The sequence below is a fragment of the Hyla sarda genome, chromosome 1 (genome assembly GCF_029499605.1).
Source record: "Hyla sarda isolate aHylSar1 chromosome 1, aHylSar1.hap1, whole genome shotgun sequence".
Classification (NCBI taxonomy): domain Eukaryota; kingdom Metazoa; phylum Chordata; class Amphibia; order Anura; family Hylidae; genus Hyla; species Hyla sarda.
In genome coordinates, this window is record NC_079189.1 from 439749969 (window position 1) to 439769658 (window position 19690).

The following is a 19690-nucleotide window of genomic DNA, read 5'->3' on the forward strand; positions in this document are numbered from 1 at the left end:
ATTGTGTTTCTACTATAATGCGTTTATATCTCTGTACTTACTAAATAAATATTGTCTATTATTTATTTGTATACAATAGTTTTTATAGTATATGTGTATATGAGTTATTTCTATCTTTCTCTTATTATGACATTTGTATACATGATGACAGATGTCCCATTGATGACTATTGCTGTCATGCCTTCCTACTTCATACCGTATACTAGATAACTACATATAATACTATTGAGCTCCTGGGAGGAGGAATAGATGACAGACATTACTGGCAATATGTAAAAACTGTTCCGACCTTCTTGCTTGGCAGATCATCCTGAACTCCATGCACAGGTATCAGCCGCGTTTCCATGTGGTGTATGTGGACCCCCGAAAAGACAGTGAGAAGTACGCAGAGGAGAACTTTAAGACGTTTGTGTTTGAGGAAACCCGCTTTACAGCTGTCACCGCCTATCAGAACCACCGGGTGAGTAGTGCGGCCGCCCCCGCGCATCTTCAGCGAATATTTGCGCGTTTCTAGTGATATTCTACAAGCGGCCACAGTTCTGTGCAGTTGTAGTTCACAGTTATGTAAATAGGCTCTGTAGTCATAGCTCAGTCTGTCAGATCCATTGGAACTGAGAAGACATAGGGATAGATGATGCTGCAAATACTAACATCAAGTATGTACAGTAAAGTATAGCCAGAACAGGACACCATTGATCATGGAGAACTTTATATTGCTCAGTCACCTCCTGATATTGAGAACTGTCCCCCCTGTCCTCCCATCAATCCATCCAAATGCTCCATAATGGACTTTTCCCTCCATATATCTGAGGTGTAGAACCCAGCTGATGATTTCCCTTTCATATGACAACATTCATATTAGAATTTATAAATTGAGAAAGTCTATGGTGAGAGTGAGTGAATCTCCACCTTCCTAATACAAAATGGGATTTGTTGCTATCTTTATTAATATACTATGGATATTTATGAATGAGGCTGGATGATTAACCTGCCCCAGAAACTGACAGGGTATTTAGGAATAAAGATGACTTGTCAGGCCTACTATGGTTTCTGGCTAGAGTACATTCCCATACAGTACGTCTGGCCCACTAGAATAGTTTCTGTCAGTAAAACAAAATTAATAATAATAATAATAATAATATCATATATATATATATATATATATATTTTTTTTTTTTTTTCCAATCTGGTTCACTGCCATGTTTTATGCTGCCATCCATTTCAGCCTACAGAGCAGCAGTGGGGATTGGGAGTGGAACACATCCATATTTTTGCATCTGACATTTCCATTCAGGATGGCTCCAGACATGTGAAGGAGAACCCTTATAATAATTAGATAATAAGAGCCCTAATAATAATTTATCAGTGTAGCTATAGGGCAATGACTACATAGATCAGCCATTGTAAGGCCATGTTCACACACATTTTTTTGGTCCTGTCTTTTTACCCACAAAAATATTTTTTTTTTTGCAGCCGAAACAAACTGGTCTTTTTCCACAAATAATGGCTGGTTGATTGTGCATCATCAGTTGTTTTGCCAGTAAATTCTAAAGCACTTAATAAATGAAAAAAGACTGGCTTTTATGGACTGACATGGTTCAAATCACAGGAATATAGAATATGTGACCATGATGATTTTAATAGATTATTATTGATAAGGCCCCTTACACATGTAGCCAGTGTCCATCTGCATAATGCATTGTCCAGCAGAGTCCAGGAAGTTAGAGCAGAGAGCAGCTCTGGCCAGTAATGTATGTGATGGACATCAGGAGGAAAAGAAAACAAGTCTGAACCCCACAGGGATATCATTACCTAGGTAAACCCAGAGCTGCTGCACTCTGACTCTAGATTACTTCCCCACTGTGACATGTCAATCACATAGTGTTTGGACAAATCTGCTTTTCTGTTTTCATAGATGTGCCAGGTCTGCTATACTTCACTAAGGAAATGGCCGTCACCAGCCTACAAAACACCCATGTAAACAACAATAGCACTGAAGACACCTTCAAATAATAATAATAATAATAATAATAATAATATAAAAAAAATGAGTTATAGGTCAGGAGGCCGCACAGTGCACTTATGGTTGTTATATTATTTTTATCAATATTTTTTAAAATGTTTTTATTATTATTATTACAAGCAGTACACTGTGTGCTGTTGTCTTCATTCCTAATATTAGGCCATGCAGTGTGTACTGTAGTGTTGTTGCTATTATTATTATTTTTATAGCCTATACAGTACAGTATGCTGAGTAGTATTATTGGAAGTCATAGTGTTTTTATTATTACTACAGGCCATGCAGTGCACAGAATTGTTACTATTAGTACAGAATGTCATGCAGTACACTGTAGTGTTGTTGGTATTGTAAGTATAGCCTATACAGTACAGTATGCTGAGTAATATTATTGGGTCATAGTGTTTTTATTATTATTATTATTATTATTATTAATATTATTATTATTATTACTACAGGCAATGCAGTGCACAAAATTGTTACTATTAGTACAGAATGTCATGCAGTGTGTACTGTAGTGTTGTTGGTATTGTAAGTATAGCCTATACAGTACAGTATGCTGAGTAATATTATTGGAAGTCATAAAGTGTTTTTATTATTATTATTATTATTATTACTATAGGCCATGCAGTGCACAGAATTGTTGTTACTATTAGTACAGAATGTCATGCAGTGCACTGTAGTGTTGTTGGTATTATATGTATAGCCTATACAGTACAGTATGCTGAGTTATACTATTGGAAGTCATAAAGTGTTTTTATTATTATTATTATTATTATTATTATTACTACTATAAGCCATGCAGTGCACAGAATTGTTGTTACTATTAGTACAGAATGTGATGCAATGTGCTCAGTATTATTATGGGTACAGCAGGTCATGCAGTGCACTGAGTTGATGCTATTAGTGCAGATGGTCATACAGTGCATTGTGTATTATTATGGGTACAGCAGGCCATGCAGTGCACCGTGTTGTTGTTATTAGTGCAGATGGTCATACAGTGCATTGTGTATTATTATGGGTACAGCAGGCCATGCAGTGCACTGTCTTGTTGTTATTAGTGCAGATGGTCATACAGTGCATTGTGTATTATTATGGGTACAGCAGGCCATGCAGTGCACCGTGTTGTTGTTATTAGTGCAGATGGTCATACAGTGCATTGTGTATTATTATGGGTACAGCAGGCCATGCAGTGCACTGTCTTGTTGTTATTAGTGCAGATGGTCATACAGTGCATTGTGTATTATTATGGGTGCAGCAGGCCATGCAGTGCACTGTGTTGTTGTTATTAGTGCAGATGGTCATACAGTGCATTGTGTATTATTATGGGTGCAGCAGACCATGCAGTGCACTTTGTTGTTGTTATTAGTGCAGATGGTCATACAGTGCATTGTGTATTATTATGGGTACAGCAGGCCATGCAGTGCACTGTGTTGTTGTTATTAGTGCAGATGGTCATACAGTGCATTGTGTATTATTATGGGTACAGCAGGCCATGCAGTGCACTGAGTTGTTGTTATTAGTGCAGATGGTCATACAGTGCATTGTGTATTATTATGGGTACAGCAGGCCATGCAGTGCACTGTCTTGTTGTTATTAGTGCAGATGGTCATACAGTGCATTGTGTATTATTATGGGTACAGCAGGCCATGCAGTGCACTGTCTTGTTGTTATTAGTGCAGATGGTCATACAGTGCATTGTGTATTATTATGGGTACAGCAGACCATGCAGTGCACTTTGTTGTTGTTATTAGTGCAGATGGTCATACAGTGCATTGTGTATTATTATGGGTACAGCAGGCCATGCAGTGCACTGTGTTGTTGTTATTAGTGCAGATGGTCATACAGTGCATTGTGTATTATTATGGGTACAGCAGGCCATGCAGTGCACTGAGTTGTTGTTATTAGTGCAGATGGTCATACAGTGCATTGTGTATTATTATGGGTACAGCAGGCCATGCAGTGCACTGTCTTGTTGTTATTAGTGCAGACGGTCATACAGTGCATTGTGTATTATTATGGGTACAGCAGGCCATGCAGTGCACTGCGTTGTTGTTATTAGTGCAGATGGTCATACAGTGCATTGTGTATTATTATGGGTGCAGCAGGCCATGCAGTGCACTGTGTTGTTGTTATTAGTGCAGATGGTCATACAGTGCATTGTGTATTATTATGGGTGCAGCAGGCCATGCAGTGCACTGCGTTGTTGTTATTAGTGCAGATGGTCATACAGTGCATTGTGTATTATTATGGGTACAGCAGGCCATGCAGTGCACTGTGTTGTTGTTATTAGTGCAGATGGTCATACAGTGCATTGTGTATTATTATGGGTGCAGCAGGCCATGCAGTGCACTGTGTTGTTGTTATTATTGCAGATGGTCATACAGTGCATTGTGTATTATTATGGGTGCAGCAGGCCATGCAGTGCACTGCGTTGTTGTTATTAGTGCAGATGGTCATACAGTGCATTGTGTATTATTATGGGTACAGCAGGCCATGCAGTGCACTGTGTTGTTGTTATTAGTGCAGATGGTCATACAGTGCATTGTGTATTATTATGGGTACAGCAGGCCATGCAGTGCACTGTGTTGTTATTAGTGCAGATGGTCATACAGTGCATTGTGTATTATTATGGGTACAGCAGGCCATGCAGTGCACTGTGTTGTTATTAGTGCAGATGGTCATACAGTGCATTGTGTATTATTATGGGTACAGCAGGCCATGCAGTGCACTGTGTTGTGATTGTTTATTTGTATTTCAAGTGGCCATACCGTGCAGTGTTATGTTATTGAATTGATATATCAGGTCCTGCAGTGCACTATGTTGTTGGGTTAAGTATTGCAGCCATGCAGAGAGCCATGTATTATTCTGGATACAACAGGCCCTGCAGTCCAATGTGTCCATTATTATTGCATAATATTATTATTATTATTATTAATAATAATTACTATAAAAATAATAGTAATAATAATAATAAAATAATAATACAATAATAATAATAGTAATAATAAAATAATAATAATACAATAATAATTATTATTAGTATTATATTTATTAATGTTATTATTATTATTAATAATATAGCACTGTCCGGGCATGCTTGGAGTGGTAGTTTCACAACAGCTGGAGGTGCACTGGCTGGGAAACACTGGTATAGCAGAAGCACTTTGTATTATCATGGGTTTATCATGCCATGCAGCTCACTGTATTCCCATAGTTCCATGAAATCATGCATTGCATGCACATGACATGAGTGACACAGGGTGAGGGAAGGAGTAGTCCTCAGCACTCTTGGCATTTTCCTGATGACCTGGGACAGCTGCTCTGTCTCTCTCTCCCCCTCTCTCTGCCTCTCTCCTGGTTTCTATCACTTTGACCTCTAAGTCTGAAACTGTCACAGAAAGGGCTTAAAGTTTGTTTTTCAACCCATTCCGGAAACTCACAATCACATACTTTATCCACGGATTTAGTTAAATATAGAGAATGCCCTGCCTTGTCCCAGATGAATGAAATAAATATACACTTATGATCTGTCTTAGCTGCTCTGCTGGTGACCCATCCCTGTAATGGGCCATATTCTTACAAGTGCATGCTGCACACCCTCCTATTCTCCCAGTAACCTCACACTGCTTGAATTGGTGTTTGATGGCTCTTTTGTTTAGGTCTGTGGAGAAGACCCACATGTTCATTTACTAGACCATAATAGTTGCTTTTTGCTTCTTTACCTATTAAGCCAATAGCTGATGTATGAACAAGAAGAAAGCTTAAACTTTGTTGGAAGCTTTTCTATTCAGCAAAATGTTTAGAAAAAAATCCAGACCTATCTAGACCAGTGTCACCCAACCAGGGCGCCTCCAGCTGTTGCAAAACTACAACTCCCAGCATGCCCGGACAGCCGAAGGCTGTCCGGGCATGATGGGAGTTGTAGTTTTGCAACAGCTGGAGGCACCGTGCTTGGGAAATACTGATCTAGACAGTGATCTAAATGAACTATGGGGGAATTTATTGAGCTTTTTGTACAATTTTATTTTTTTTTTGTCTTTGACATCCTAGATACAATTATCATCATTTGCAACATTTTTTTGGTGACAATTAATCATGCTCTTATTTTTAGTTTTTTTTGGCCTAAAAGGCGCATGTTGATTAATTGTTATGTTTTTTTTTTTACACACACTTTTTCCTATTCCGCTCAATGGATGACATAAAAAACGGCAGAAACCAAATGTGTAAAATATGGGTAAATTCATCATGGACATGATAAAGTCTGTGCAATTGAAACCGGTATAAAGGAAAAAGTGCAAGCTTGAAAAACAAAGGGTGAACATTGAAAATGATCCATTTTCCCTCCTAAATATTCCATAAAACAAACCCTCTAAATAGAAAATGAATCCAATACATTTCCCCTAATATTACAATATCTGACTTATATCATAACATATTTATATAAAATAAACACTAAAGCGTATCAGAGATTTGCTTTTGCTTTTGATCACAGTTTAGTATTTTTATGAAATAAATAGGAAGGCTCCCGACATATGTCCTAGTTAGTAGTTACTTCTTTTATGTATTTAAAGTTATATCTCAAGTTTATTTTCTAAATTAATTACTTATTTTCTAAATTAATTATTTTCTAAATTAGTTATTTTCTAAATTAATTACTATTAATAGACTTTAACGGTCTATTGTTTCCTGCCAGCTGAAAAAAAATCTTTTACTCTTTTGTTACATTAAGCAGGTTTAGCTAATACTCTCTAACAGGTTTTTGCACATTTTTCACATTTTTTTATACTCTTGAATAACCATTGTTTTCCCATAAGTTTTTAAATAAATATGGATAGCAGTGCAAACAGCGGCAAAATCACCAGGGTGAAAATTTTATTGCAAAGTTTGAGTTTTTAATGTAACAAAAAACTTTATTTATTTATTTTTAATTAGTAATAGCGAGCTATTATGTATTCACACCGTATCTAACATGCCGTATGCCCAACATTACCTTGCATTACATTAGACGCTGTAATTGTGTTTAGGTCTCATGTATATGACATTCTAAATTGAAGATTAAAATCTGGAGCTAAGATATGAAATATGTATTTAGCTTAGTATTTATTTCTATTACTTAGGTCTGATTTTATTCTATTTGCTTTCGCCTAAGGCTGGGTTCACCCCACGTATTTCAAGTACGGTTCTCGTATACGTTTTCATTAAAAAAACGTATGCGTTTTCAATACGGTTTCATACGTTTTCATTAATGCGGTTCCTCCCGTTTTTTATTTTAAAAAAACATACATTTTTGAAAATGTTATTTAAAACAAATACATTTTTTTTTTTATTTTAACTTTAGGATGCAAATGCACATGTGCAAAGTGAAAACCGTATATGGTTTTCCCGTATGGAACCGTATACTTGTGCGTTTCCCATTGACGTCCATGTTAAAAAAGCATATGCGGTTGCAGTACGTATGGAACCGCATTAATGAAAACGTATGGAACCGTATTGAAAACCGTATACATAGACAAATAATTGAAAACCGGATGCACCCGGATGCATCCAGTTGGGGACGGTTTGCTTGCAATACGTTTTTTTTCCCGCACTCAAAACCGTGGTTGACCACGGTTTTGTCTCCGGTTTAAAAACCGTACTGCAACCACATATGCTTTTTAACATGGACGTCAATGGGAAACGCACAAGTATACGGTTCCATATGGGAAAACCATATACGGTTTTCACTTTGCATCCTAAAGTTAAAATTGAAAAAAAAGTATTTATTTTAAATAACATTTTCAAAAATTAGTTTTTTTTAAATTAAAAACGGAGAGAACCGTATGCACTTTAAAAAACAGTATACGGTTTAAAAATGCATACTTTTTTTTTTATTAAGAAAAACGGATTGAAAACAGTATGGTAAAAACGTGGTGTGAACCCAGCCTAAGTCAAAGACACAAAAACTAAACTGTAATATAGATATCACACAAATATAAAATTCGCATCTGTATTTCGGATGCCTTTTCCCCCTGTGCCACTCCTTTCTGCTGGAATATGCTGTATACTGAGTTATGCAGGCTCTGTATGGAAATGCAGCTGTGAAAACATATGGATGTGTGCATTGACTAATGGTGGGCTCTGTATTACGGATTGAAATACGTATGTGTGAATGTGCTCTTAATACTTACGAATGGGGTACTGAAAAGCAGGTTTTAGGGGCCACAGCTGAGTTCTCATAGCTGCGAGCCACATATGTCCGTCTGTATGCACAGAACTCTTATTGGGGATAGTACAACAGACACAGCTACGACCTCATCCGCCGTCCCGTAGATATTCTATATCAGAGATGTCAGTACGAGGAATGTTTAACACTTCAGGTGCCAAGTTTTTTTTTTTTTTTTAAACTGAACAATTTTTATTAAACAGATTCTTGAAAAAAAAGGATTACGAAAATATAAAATGAAGAGCCATCTCGCGCAGGAGAGTCAGCAATAGTATCAAATCCTTTCAATCACATTGTGAAATAAAGGAAACTTGTAGAGAAAACAACATAAATAATGTTAAATGTCCCTTTTTGACTGGACACACACTTTACTTAAAAAAATGTTTTATTACTTTAAAGGGGTACTCTGGTGGAAAACATTTTTTTACATCAACTGGTGCCAGAAAGTTAAAAAGATTTGCAAATTACTTTTATTATTATTTTTTTTACCCTTTCAGTACTTATTAGCAGCTGTATGTTACAAAGGAAATTATTTTCTTTTTGAATTTCTTTTTTGTCTTGTCCACAGTGCTCTCTGCTGACACCTGATGCCGTACTAGGAAATGTCCAGTTTCTAACATGGACAGAGGTGTCAGCAGAGAGCACTGTGGACAAGACAAAAAAGAAAGTTAAAAAGAGAAAAATTTCCTATGTAGCATACAGCTGCTAAAAAGTACTGAAAGGATTAAGATTTTTAAATAGAAGTAATTTGCAAATCTGTTTAACTTTCTGGCACCAGTTAATTAAAAAAAAGTACTCCTTTAAGGTTCAGGGCAAAGTGCTTACATTTTTTTTCTACAGTTTGAATGGATAAAAATGCAGCAAAATGTTCTAGATATGGCGTAGTAACTAATCACAAAACTGCAGACCATTACATATCATTCTCCTATGACCATTAACAATGGGGAGAATAAATGAAAGTATCCCCAGTTCTTTCTGTGATGTGCACTTGGCATTGCTAATCACAAAAGTAAAGGGGTTGTCTCACTTTTAATAATCAGATATTACCTTTTTTTTGTCGTGCCAAACTTCAGCTTTGAAATAAAAAAGTTTTCGTTTATAAAAAAAAAAAACTGTTTCCAAAGTCCGCATGCAAAATCAGGTGAGCAGAGTGCAAAGTAGCTGTTCTTTTTGGTGCATTCGCTTATTAGATACGATAAATAGGTCTTGTGTCCCTTTTTGGTGCCAAAGTCACAGCCGTTTCGGTGCAGCACTTTTTATTTATTCCACCGAATGTGTGAAAGACAATGACTGACGTAACAACTACTTAACATCTGACTGACGTAGCCCAACATCTGCTAATAATTGTATTTGTACCACAACTAGTTAACAATTTTAATTTTATTTTTTTAGATAACACAACTTAAAATTGCCAGTAACCCATTTGCCAAGGGCTTCAGGGACTGTGACCCAGAGGACTGGTGAGTAAAGAAAATTTAATAAAATATACTACTGTAGAATATACACGTAGTGACCCTATTTGCAAATTTAATTTAACTATATACTTTATTAGTAGACCCCCATCACCAAATATTATTTTAAGCGTAATCTTTCTTTATTGGCAAAACATTTTAGAACAGTAGTTTCATAATATACGTATAAACACATGACCATATATCAGCAAAAAGGAATATGAATAGCACATCAATTGCCAAAAGTTGTTGAAAAGTTTTAAGAAAATGAAAGAAGAACAATAAGCTTGTCAGAAAGTGAGAGTGGAAACAAAGACTCTCCTAGCATGGAAAGAAATAAGGGTCTATTCACACTGCGGAATTCCGCCTCAAATTAAAGGCAGTAGACTTCTATGGGATTCCGCACTCCCACGCCCACTTCTGAATTTCCGCTTGCGGAATTCCGCAAGCGGAAATTCAGAAGTGTGAATGGGAGTGCGGAATCCCATAGAAGTCTATGGGCTTTAAAGGGGTATTCCAGGAAAACTTTTTTTTTTTTTTTTACATCAACTGGCTCCAGAAAGTTAAACAGATTTGTAAATTATGAAGAAAGCAGGTAGATGCCAGTGATTAAGAAACTTCACCTTTATTAAATCCACGTTAAAATCATCGACATGGAGAGACTTCAATATGACAAACGATTAAAATCCCAGGAATCAGCGCCAAGCATGACGCGTTTCAGGTCATTTGACCTTTCATCAGATGCAAATTTGTAAATTAATTCTATTAAAAAATCTTAATCCTTTCAATAATCATCAGCTGCTGAAGTTGAGTTGTTGTTTTCTGTCTGGCAACTGTGCTCTCTGCTGACATCTCTGCTTGTCTCGGGAACTGCACAGAGTAGAAGAGGTTTGCTATGGGGATTTGCTTCTAAACTGGGCGGTTCCCGAGACACGTGTCATCAGAGAGCACTTAGACAGAAAAGAACAACTCAACTTCAGAAGCTCATAAGTACTGAAAGATTTTTTACTATAAGTAATTTACAAATCTGTTTAACTTTCTGGAGCCATTTGATATATATAAAAAAAAGTTTTTTTCCTGGATAACCCCTTTAATTTGAGGCAGAATTCCGCAAGCGGAAATTTTGCCGTGTGAATAACCCTAGTGAACACTTAAGAAAACCAGAGCCAACCCCTTTGCGCACTTAGGAACTATCAGAAGGCTAGAATGGCAGACAACGATAATCAAAACTAAATACTAAATATTATTTTACTGAAAGAGTAGTAAATGCTTGGAATACATTTTTTGTGTGGGATAAACCTATATATACCCTTAAACAAAAATATAAAGAAAATAATAGATGGACTAGGTGGTCTTTTTTGTTGACAACCTCCATTGCTTCTATATTAAAGATTAGTATTCTTATATTTATAGCAAGTTACTATCAGACCTTTATATGGGCAGTTTTACAAACTAGGTTAACTGCAACAAGCAAATCTTTAAACAGACACTTGCATCATATTTTCTTAGAGCAAGTGGCTACTTGTTTTAGGCCTCGGTTCATTGTGTTGACACAAGGATATTACAAATTCACTACATAGTGGATAGGAGTAAAATGAGGGTAAGAGGCTACTGGAGGAAAACATGGTTGTTTAAATAGTTGCTGCGTATTTTATTAATATATTTACTACTAAATAATTATATAGCCACAAAACACTGGTGTTAAAAATAATAATGCATTCCTGTCATATGAAATCCTGAGTCATTTATTAATAATTTGGATATAAGAGTTATGAGATGTTGGATAACAACAAGTATCTGGTGTTCTGTAGATGTTTCTTCTTGAATTTCCTTTCTGTCTGACCACAGTGCTCTCTGCTGACACCACTGTCCATTTTAGGAACTGTCCAGAGTAGGAGCAATTCCCCATAGCAATCCTATCCTGCTCCAGAGAGTTCCTAAAATGGACAGAGGTGTCAGCAGAGAGCACTGTGGTCAGACAGAAAGGAAATTCAAAAAGAAAAGAACTTCCTGTGGAGCATACAGCAACTGATAAGTACTGGAAGGGTTAAGATTTTTAAATAGAAGTAATTTACAAATCTGTTTTTCACGCAGTTGATTTAAAAACAAATGTTTTCCAGGGGAGTACCCCATTAAGATGTGCTAAAATCATGTAATGAGAAATAGTTAGAAATAACTTTGTGCGTGACTTTGCAGGCCCAGGAATCACAGACCAGGATCCCTACCACTCATGAGTGCTTTTGCAAGGTCCAGGAATCTAGTCTCATCACCTCCGCAGAATGGAAGCGATAAAGGTCAGTAAAATTGCATAAAACTGCCAAAACATATTGCATTTGTGTAACTATGAACATATTGGATACGGGGAAGAACACATTTCTTCTTAGCCTATGTTTCCATGGCTACATTTATAAGGCTTTGGTCCGTTTTTAGCAGTACACGGCTTCAAAAATAGATCAAAAGCAAAAAAAAAAAAAAAACAAACTGTGAAAACATGGGGGGAATTCATCATTTATGGTCTACTCTCTGTGTAGGTTTAGAACACAAATGTTGGGTTGATTTTACCATTCGTGAGACAACTTCATCAAATGTCGCACGGCCAAATCACCTCAGCATGGTGCCAGTTTAGATGCTTTTGTAGGGCTGGTATGTGGTAGTCTGAGTTAGTGTGTAAAAGAGGTCAAACTTTTGCGAAAAGTCACGCTTGATAAATCACTAACTACTGCGAAAACTTTTCTAAAGCAGTACACAATGTGGTAATGCTCTAAATAAAAAGTTGCAGAAACAGAAAATACCTGCGACAATTTAGGACACAAATTTAGGCAAAAAAAAAACAGCATAAAAAGCTTGATGAATTCCCCCCATAGCCTCTTGCACAAAATGGCTGAAAAGAAGGCTTTAAATACATCAAAAATACTGTGTGTAAACATAGCTTGTTATTAGTATTTTTTTATATTGATACATTGTAGCATTACGTATTGTTGTTTGTTACTTCTGCTATTATTTTTATCCATCTAGCTATACAACAATGCCATTTAAAAGGCTAGAGTTACATATATGCGGCATCCGGCTCCAGCGAAACTGGGTGAAAATTGCCACTACCGATGCCAGAAGTAAATCAGTTGTGCATCATCCGGTGTCCATTGTTTGTGATCGCCGGACAGGGGGAATGCAGCAAGATCTGTTCTCCTGTCTGTGCCGGTCCGGCGAGTCCAATCATCCGGCGTCTAAACTGAGACGCCAGATGATTGTGAATGATTGAGATCAGTTCTTGCTTCATTTTCTCTCCAAAGCATTTCCTGCAGTGCCGAAGGGAAAAAAAAACCTGATGATGCACATATGTAAAGGAGGCCTTAGAAGACCATATAGTTTACGAAAATTAGAGCCTTATTAAATGGGTTCATCCCACTTCAGGAGGGTCTTCTCAAAGAGTTTCCACTGTAGGTACAAATATTCCCGGCTTCCTATATTTTATCCCCTTGCCACAAAACTCAGTTCATAAACGGCATTGCGGCGCAGCAGGGTTATGAAGCGAGCTCAGGAGCTGAGCTCGCATCATACCTGCATGGTCCCGGCTGCTATTAGCAGCCAGGACCCATCACTAATGCCATGGCATTAACTCTTTAGACACGGCGATCAAAGTTGATGCTGCATCTAAAGTGAAAGTGAAAGCTTCCCGGCAGCTCAGTCAGGCTGATCGTCACCATTGCGGTGAAAACGTGATGTCCTGATCAGCTAGGATACATCAGGAGGGTGCCTTACCTGTCTCCTACACGTCCGATCGGCGATTGATTGTTCAAAGTCTGAAATCCAGGCTTGAGCAATCGACCGCAGATAACACTGATCAATGCAATGCAGTGGCATTGATCAGTGTATTTAATCAATGTACTGCATGTTATAGTCCCCTATGGGAGCTATAACATTGCGAAATAAAAGTGTAAAAAAAAAGTTAATAAAGATGATCTAACCCCTTCCCTAATAAAAGTCTGAATAACCCCGTTTTTCCCATAAAAAAACCCAGTGTAAATAAAAATAAACATATATGGTAACGCCGCGTGCGTAAATGTCCAAACTAGAAAAATATATAATTAATTAAACCACATGGTCAATGGCATACACGCAAAAAAAATTCCAAAGTCCAAAATAGCGTATTTTTGGTCACTTTTTATACCATAAAAAATGAATAAAAAGCGATCAAAAAGTCTGATCAAAACAAAAATGGGGCCAATAAAAACTTCAGATCACGGTGCAAAAAATTAGCCCTCATACCGCCCCATATGCAAAAAGATAAAAAAGTTATAGGGGTCAGAAGATGACAATTTTAAATGTATTAATTTTCGCGCATGTAGTTATGATTTTTTCCAGAAGTACGACAAAATAAGGGTACCATTTTAATCGTATGGACCTACAGAATAAAGAGAAGGTGTCATTTTTACCGAAAAATGTACTACGTAGAAACGGAAGCCCCAAAAATTTACAAAACAGCTTTTTTTTCTTCAATTTTGTCACACAATGATTTTTTTTTTGTTTTGCCGTAGATTTTTGGGTAAAATGACTGATGTCATTACAAAGTAGAATTGGTGGCGCAAAAAATAAGTCATATACGGATTTTTTTAGTGCAAAATTGAAAGGGTTATGATTTTTATAACAAAAACAGGACCTCCAATATGATGATGGGATTGAGAGCGCAGAACACCCAGGTAAAAGGAAATTAGGTTTATTCACCCATGATGCAACTCGTTTCACAGATAGACTGCTTCATCAGGCATCTTTGATGCCTGATGAAGCAGTCTATCTGTGAAACACGTTGCATCATGGGTGAATAAACCTAATTTCCTTTTACCTGGGTGTTCTGCGCTCTCAATCCCGTCATCACATTGGAGGTCCTGTTTTTGCTGTATTCTTTCGGACGTGGAGTAGCTGCAGACGCCTTACTATCTATGCCATTATCCATTGTTGCACTTGGTTGAGTGTAACCAGTTGCGGTAAGCGCTCTTTTACCTCTAGCCTAAATTGTGCAACAACGGTATCACACTACGGAGCGCGGCCTATCTTTCATTTCATGATTTTTATAAGGTAAGGAGGAAAAAACTAAAGTGCAAAAACGGAAAAACGCTTGGTCCTTAAGGGGTTACTAGCAGCCTTACATTAAATGCATAGTTCCATCCCGCATGCATTTAGCTTATACAGGTGAAACTCAAAAAATTTGAATATCGTGCGAAAGTCCATTGTATTTCATTAATGCAACTTGAAAAGAAGCATGAAGTGCTCCTAAATCTCCTGCGAGACGGATGCGTTGACCCTGGACTTAATGAAGCACAGTCGACCAACACCAGCAGATGACATGGTGCCCCAAATATCATATATTGGGGATTTGGGGTTTTCATGAGCTGAAAGCCATAATCACCACAATTATGACAAATCACTGCTTGAACTATCTTGATTTGCATGTAATGAGTCTCTCATATATTAGTTTCACCTTTTAAGTTGCATTACTGAGTAAATGAACTTTGCACAATATTCAAATTTTTTGAGTTTCACCTGTATATGAGGAGGTGCAGTATGAATCAGTGTGGACCATGATAGTTTCAGAAAGAAAGGAGTCAGTCAAGTATGTTGTGGAAATATTAACCTTGCTTTATATTGATTTATAAATCCTTGAAATTCCTTTAATGTCACAGAAATCCTAAAATATGACATATAGGTGCGGACAGCTTTAGACAGGGAAACAGAATCACCAGGGTCTATCAGTTCTTCAGCCAAGCCTCCTAGGGATATCAGGACTAACTAGGGTCACTTCTATATTTTAGGCTTTCATTGATACTTTAATGATATTTCATTAAACGCTGCAGTAAAGTTAAAGCCAGAATGCATCTTGTACGATAGAAGAAATACTTTTTCATTTTGCTAAAAAAAATGACCCAACAAATCTCTATATTTCAAGCTAATAATAGTTATATTGCAGGTAATAATAAGTAGAGCTTTATGAGGATTTTCAGAGTGGTGTTAAGCTTTATAGGGGTACTCCACCCCTAGACATCTTATCCCCTATCCAAAGTATAGGGGATAACATGTCTGATCGCGGGGGTCCCGCCGCTGGGGACCCCCGCAATATAGCATGCAGCACCCACCTGTTTCTGGTCAGGAAGCGCTGGAGGGTCTGGGTCCCAACCACGGGAACGGAAGTTCGTGACATCACGACTCCGCCCCCGTGTGACGTCACGCCCCGTCCCCTCAATGCGAGTCTATGGGAGGGGGCGTGACGGCTGTAACAGGTGGGTGCTGCATGCTATATTGCGGGGGTCCCCAGCGCTGGGACCCCCGCGATCAGACATCTTATCTTATCTTATAAGATATCTAGGGGTACTCCACCCCTAGATATCTTATAAGATAAGATAAGATGTCTTATCTTTTTCACTAGATCTTGTATATTAACTTATGTACTAGCTTGTAACACAAAACTTGACATCTTTGGTTCATTCTCCCTGTCTCATCCTGTACTATTAGCATGATAGACTGTACAGTAGCTCTATATACTTGAACTTGGTCACCTCCTTATGCTGTATTTTCCTAGGGAAAGAAATTGGCAGATTTAGTTTTTTTTTTTTTTTTTTTTTTACCACACGCACTGTGGGAGTTTTTCTTGCTACTTACACTTTGGATTTCAAAAGTGTCAGATACTGGTAGATTTTCATGTATTTATTTTCCATTATGCAGAGCAAACATTTCTAGAGACACCAAGGGGGCCCATCCTCTAGAGCACGCTTTGGGTCTGGTCAAATAAATGCAGTCTGTGTTTGTTTAGAGTTACACAACATTAAGAAATTTCAAGCGTGCACATACTTGTCAGTCATTTCTTTTTAGATTTCATCCCTATAAGAATGTCTTGTCAGGAGGACACAGCTTTCAATTTAGCACAATGATAAGGATTGGAGGGTTTTTCCACACAACGGTTCTGTTTTCTAACCTTCCCTGCACTTTGCAGAGTGCTGGAAAATCCACAGCTTACTTTTCAGATAGACGCGCCTGCATTGATAGGAGCTTTTACTCAGAACAATTGCAAAGCTCCCTGTTTATTTTACTAACAGGGTGAATGAACAGCTGATCCATTGAATTCAAAATGGCAATAATAACACATACGGATCTTTTGTATTCTTCCATGAATTTCATTTTAGCTTTGTGTCTCCCTGTTCGGTGCCAGATATAAACTTACCAGGCTTGTAGTATACCATATAGAATAAATAACATAAATGTACTAGAAAATCACTGCGTGGTTAGGAGAGTGTTGTGGGGGTTAGGGGAGCGTGCACACACACACACACACACACACACACACGCACACACAATCTTTTGGAAAAAATGCCACCGTGAATTTTTTCTTTTTACATTTTACTTATTTAATAAATTTTTTTTGTTATTTGTTTATTTTTTTGTTTTAAAAGAAGATGCAAGTCCATTTTTAGGGCCAAAAACGGCCAATAACTACATCCAGAAAAGGCAATTTTTCGGGCCTAATTTTTTGCAGTTTTTTTTTGTTCACACAGTTCTGGCTTAAACTGAGGCTCATTAATAGGTGTGTGAACATAGCATTAATGCAAACTATACATACATTTTTTGCTCTTATCGCCATGGATACATGCTAAAAAATGTACTGTTAGGTAGGACAATCATGACATCTAAACATGTTTATAAAAACAAACTATATATAATATATATGATATTTATTACTGATGCGCATCAGTATGCTTAAAACAATATACTCCAATATTATAGAAAATAATTCAGGGTATGCAAGACCAGTTAAAAAAAAACTACTACTGGTTTTTCCTAACAAGTGCATAGAGAGAATCCATTATAACCATAACTGATGCTTATAAATGAACAGAAATGATATATAATTTTTTTTAACCAAAAGATGTGTAATTACGAAATACAATGTGAGTAGTTTCAATACAGATCTAACCTCATACACTAATTTTTATATTTCCAAAATACCTTTTTTATATATGGTATGTTTTTTTTAATCAGCTAAGTTAGATTATAGCTGTGTATATCTATACTAGAGATTAGATTTATAAATGTCATATAAATAACATTTTTAACTATTACCATTTTCATTGCAGATGGAGACAGAAGAGATTATGAAAGGGATACCAGTGGCACTCCATTACATGGGGACGCAGCCCATCAACAACTTATGTCCAGAGTTCTCAGCCCATCACTTCCTGTGCCCGGTGGACTTGTTCCTCTTAGTACTGGCAGACCCAGTCCTCCCCATGAACTGCGATTGGACCCCCATTCTCAGGGTTCAGAACCTCTGCATCACCATCCATACAAGTACCCAACCAGCTACGATCATTATCTAGGAGCTAAAACCAGACCAACTCCTTATCCTTTACCAAGCATCAGAGGACATGGTTACCACCATCATCATATGAACCCAGCAGCAGCCAATATGTATTCTGCAGCTGGTGCACCTAGCAGTTATGAATATGGACCAAGATAACGGGAGTGAACAATCTCATTGAACAACTATTTAAACTTATTAGACAATGGATGTTTTATGCATGATTTTAATTATTCAGTAGTGTATGCTTTGGATATTACATTACTGCTGAAATGAAAGTTGCTCTCACCCCAAAGTCATTAGGGCAGACGTACAGTTACCATTGTGACTGTGACAGCAACCAACATGCAAGCCGGATCTTCTCCCTAATCCTGCTGGGGCTGTTATGACACTATGTCACTAGAAAGGACACGCTCTGCCAACAGAGGCACTTGAGATGTGTCACTAACCTGCGGTGATGCTGTGCTGGGGGAGGGTGATAAGCACAGAGACTTAGGAGGAGTAAATGGACCTATATACAAGTTCAGCCTTACCAATGCTACTGGAAAAGAATGTGCAGTATCAGCCCGCTCGTCTGCACTGTGAATTAGCCATCCAGACCTATTCACAAAGGGCATTGACTTCTGCAGGGTCAAGTGCACTATTCTTGCTTTAAAGAAGCCATATGCTTTTGTTGTGCTGTTTTCTCGTATTACCTGGAAATAAATGTACAGTATGGTGGGCTCAGTTGCCGATGAGCCTTGAGGTATTAAAATAACTTTTCTTTTTTTTTTTTTTTTTACTTTTGGAGAGTGAAGTTATGGCTGCACTATTTGTGAATGAAACGCACATTGTGTGCTATTAAATACAACTATGCAACTGTGTAGCTTATGTTCCTTCACCATGTCACCAACCACTTTCATAAAACTGTGGATTAGCACACTTGAGCAGTCATGTCGCCAACAGTTACTGTATAGTAAAGCAGCACGCAGCTATGCCCCCCCCCCCACCTAGCTCTACCAGTATAATGTAATGAGACGCTACAAGACGTGTGCTGTGTAAACCCAACTTTTATCCATTTGCGGTGTACTTTTGTAATGTAATTTCCATTACCTTGCAGTTACTCATTTCAGTATGATGCCACCTTGTCAAAGCTTATTTATCAGGTTCTATCTAATGTTTAGACATCTCTCGGTTGGGCTCAAATCAAAGGTTTGTGCCACGGCCACTGGTTTATAAGAAGCCAGTCTAGCACGCTTCTGCAGCCATGAAGTTTTATTTATTGCATTAAACAGAATAAAGCAATTCTTATTTATTTTCCAGATGAGATTGTATGGTAACGTGCCTACATGCAACTAACAATTCATTTCTGCAAGCACTGTAAACTCAAGTGTAGATACATTTGTAGATATGTATGTAGAAAAACAACCTGTTAAACTGAAAAAAGAATGGTTTCTTATAAATGTTATTCTTGTCTTCTTTCGGAATGTGTTCTTTTCGTATACAGTGGAGACAGATGCTCCTAATGGTTAGTAACATGAGATATAGTAGATAACCATTTATACAAGGGGGAAATGTTGCCTTGCAGAGCGTATGGTAAGGTATGCAGCAGGGTGGAGCTGCTATAGAAAAGCTCCATATCACAGTGGGACAGAGCACATTTGTTCAGGTAGCGTGTTCTTCCCCAGTTTGTT

The 19690-nt window shown here is 37.5% G+C and overlaps 1 protein-coding gene across 3 annotated transcripts in view; it reads left to right on the plus strand.

The window, feature by feature from the left end:
* The window catches only part of TBX1 (T-box transcription factor 1), a 30178-nt gene extending 10709 nt beyond the window's left edge, over positions 1-19469 (plus strand). For 2 of the 3 annotated variants that reach the window (XM_056532357.1, XM_056532373.1), the window contains exons 6-9: positions 305-460; positions 9615-9682; positions 11870-11967; positions 17794-19469. In XM_056532357.1, coding sequence (XP_056388332.1) covers positions 305-460; positions 9615-9682; positions 11870-11967; positions 17794-18176 — 705 coding nt within the window. In that variant the 3' untranslated portion in view covers positions 18177-19469. The remainder of the gene's footprint in view (positions 1-304; positions 461-9614; positions 9683-11869; positions 11968-17793) is intronic. The other variant, XM_056532366.1, reaches the window with a different exon arrangement.
* The last annotated feature ends 221 nt before the right edge of the window (positions 19470-19690 follow it).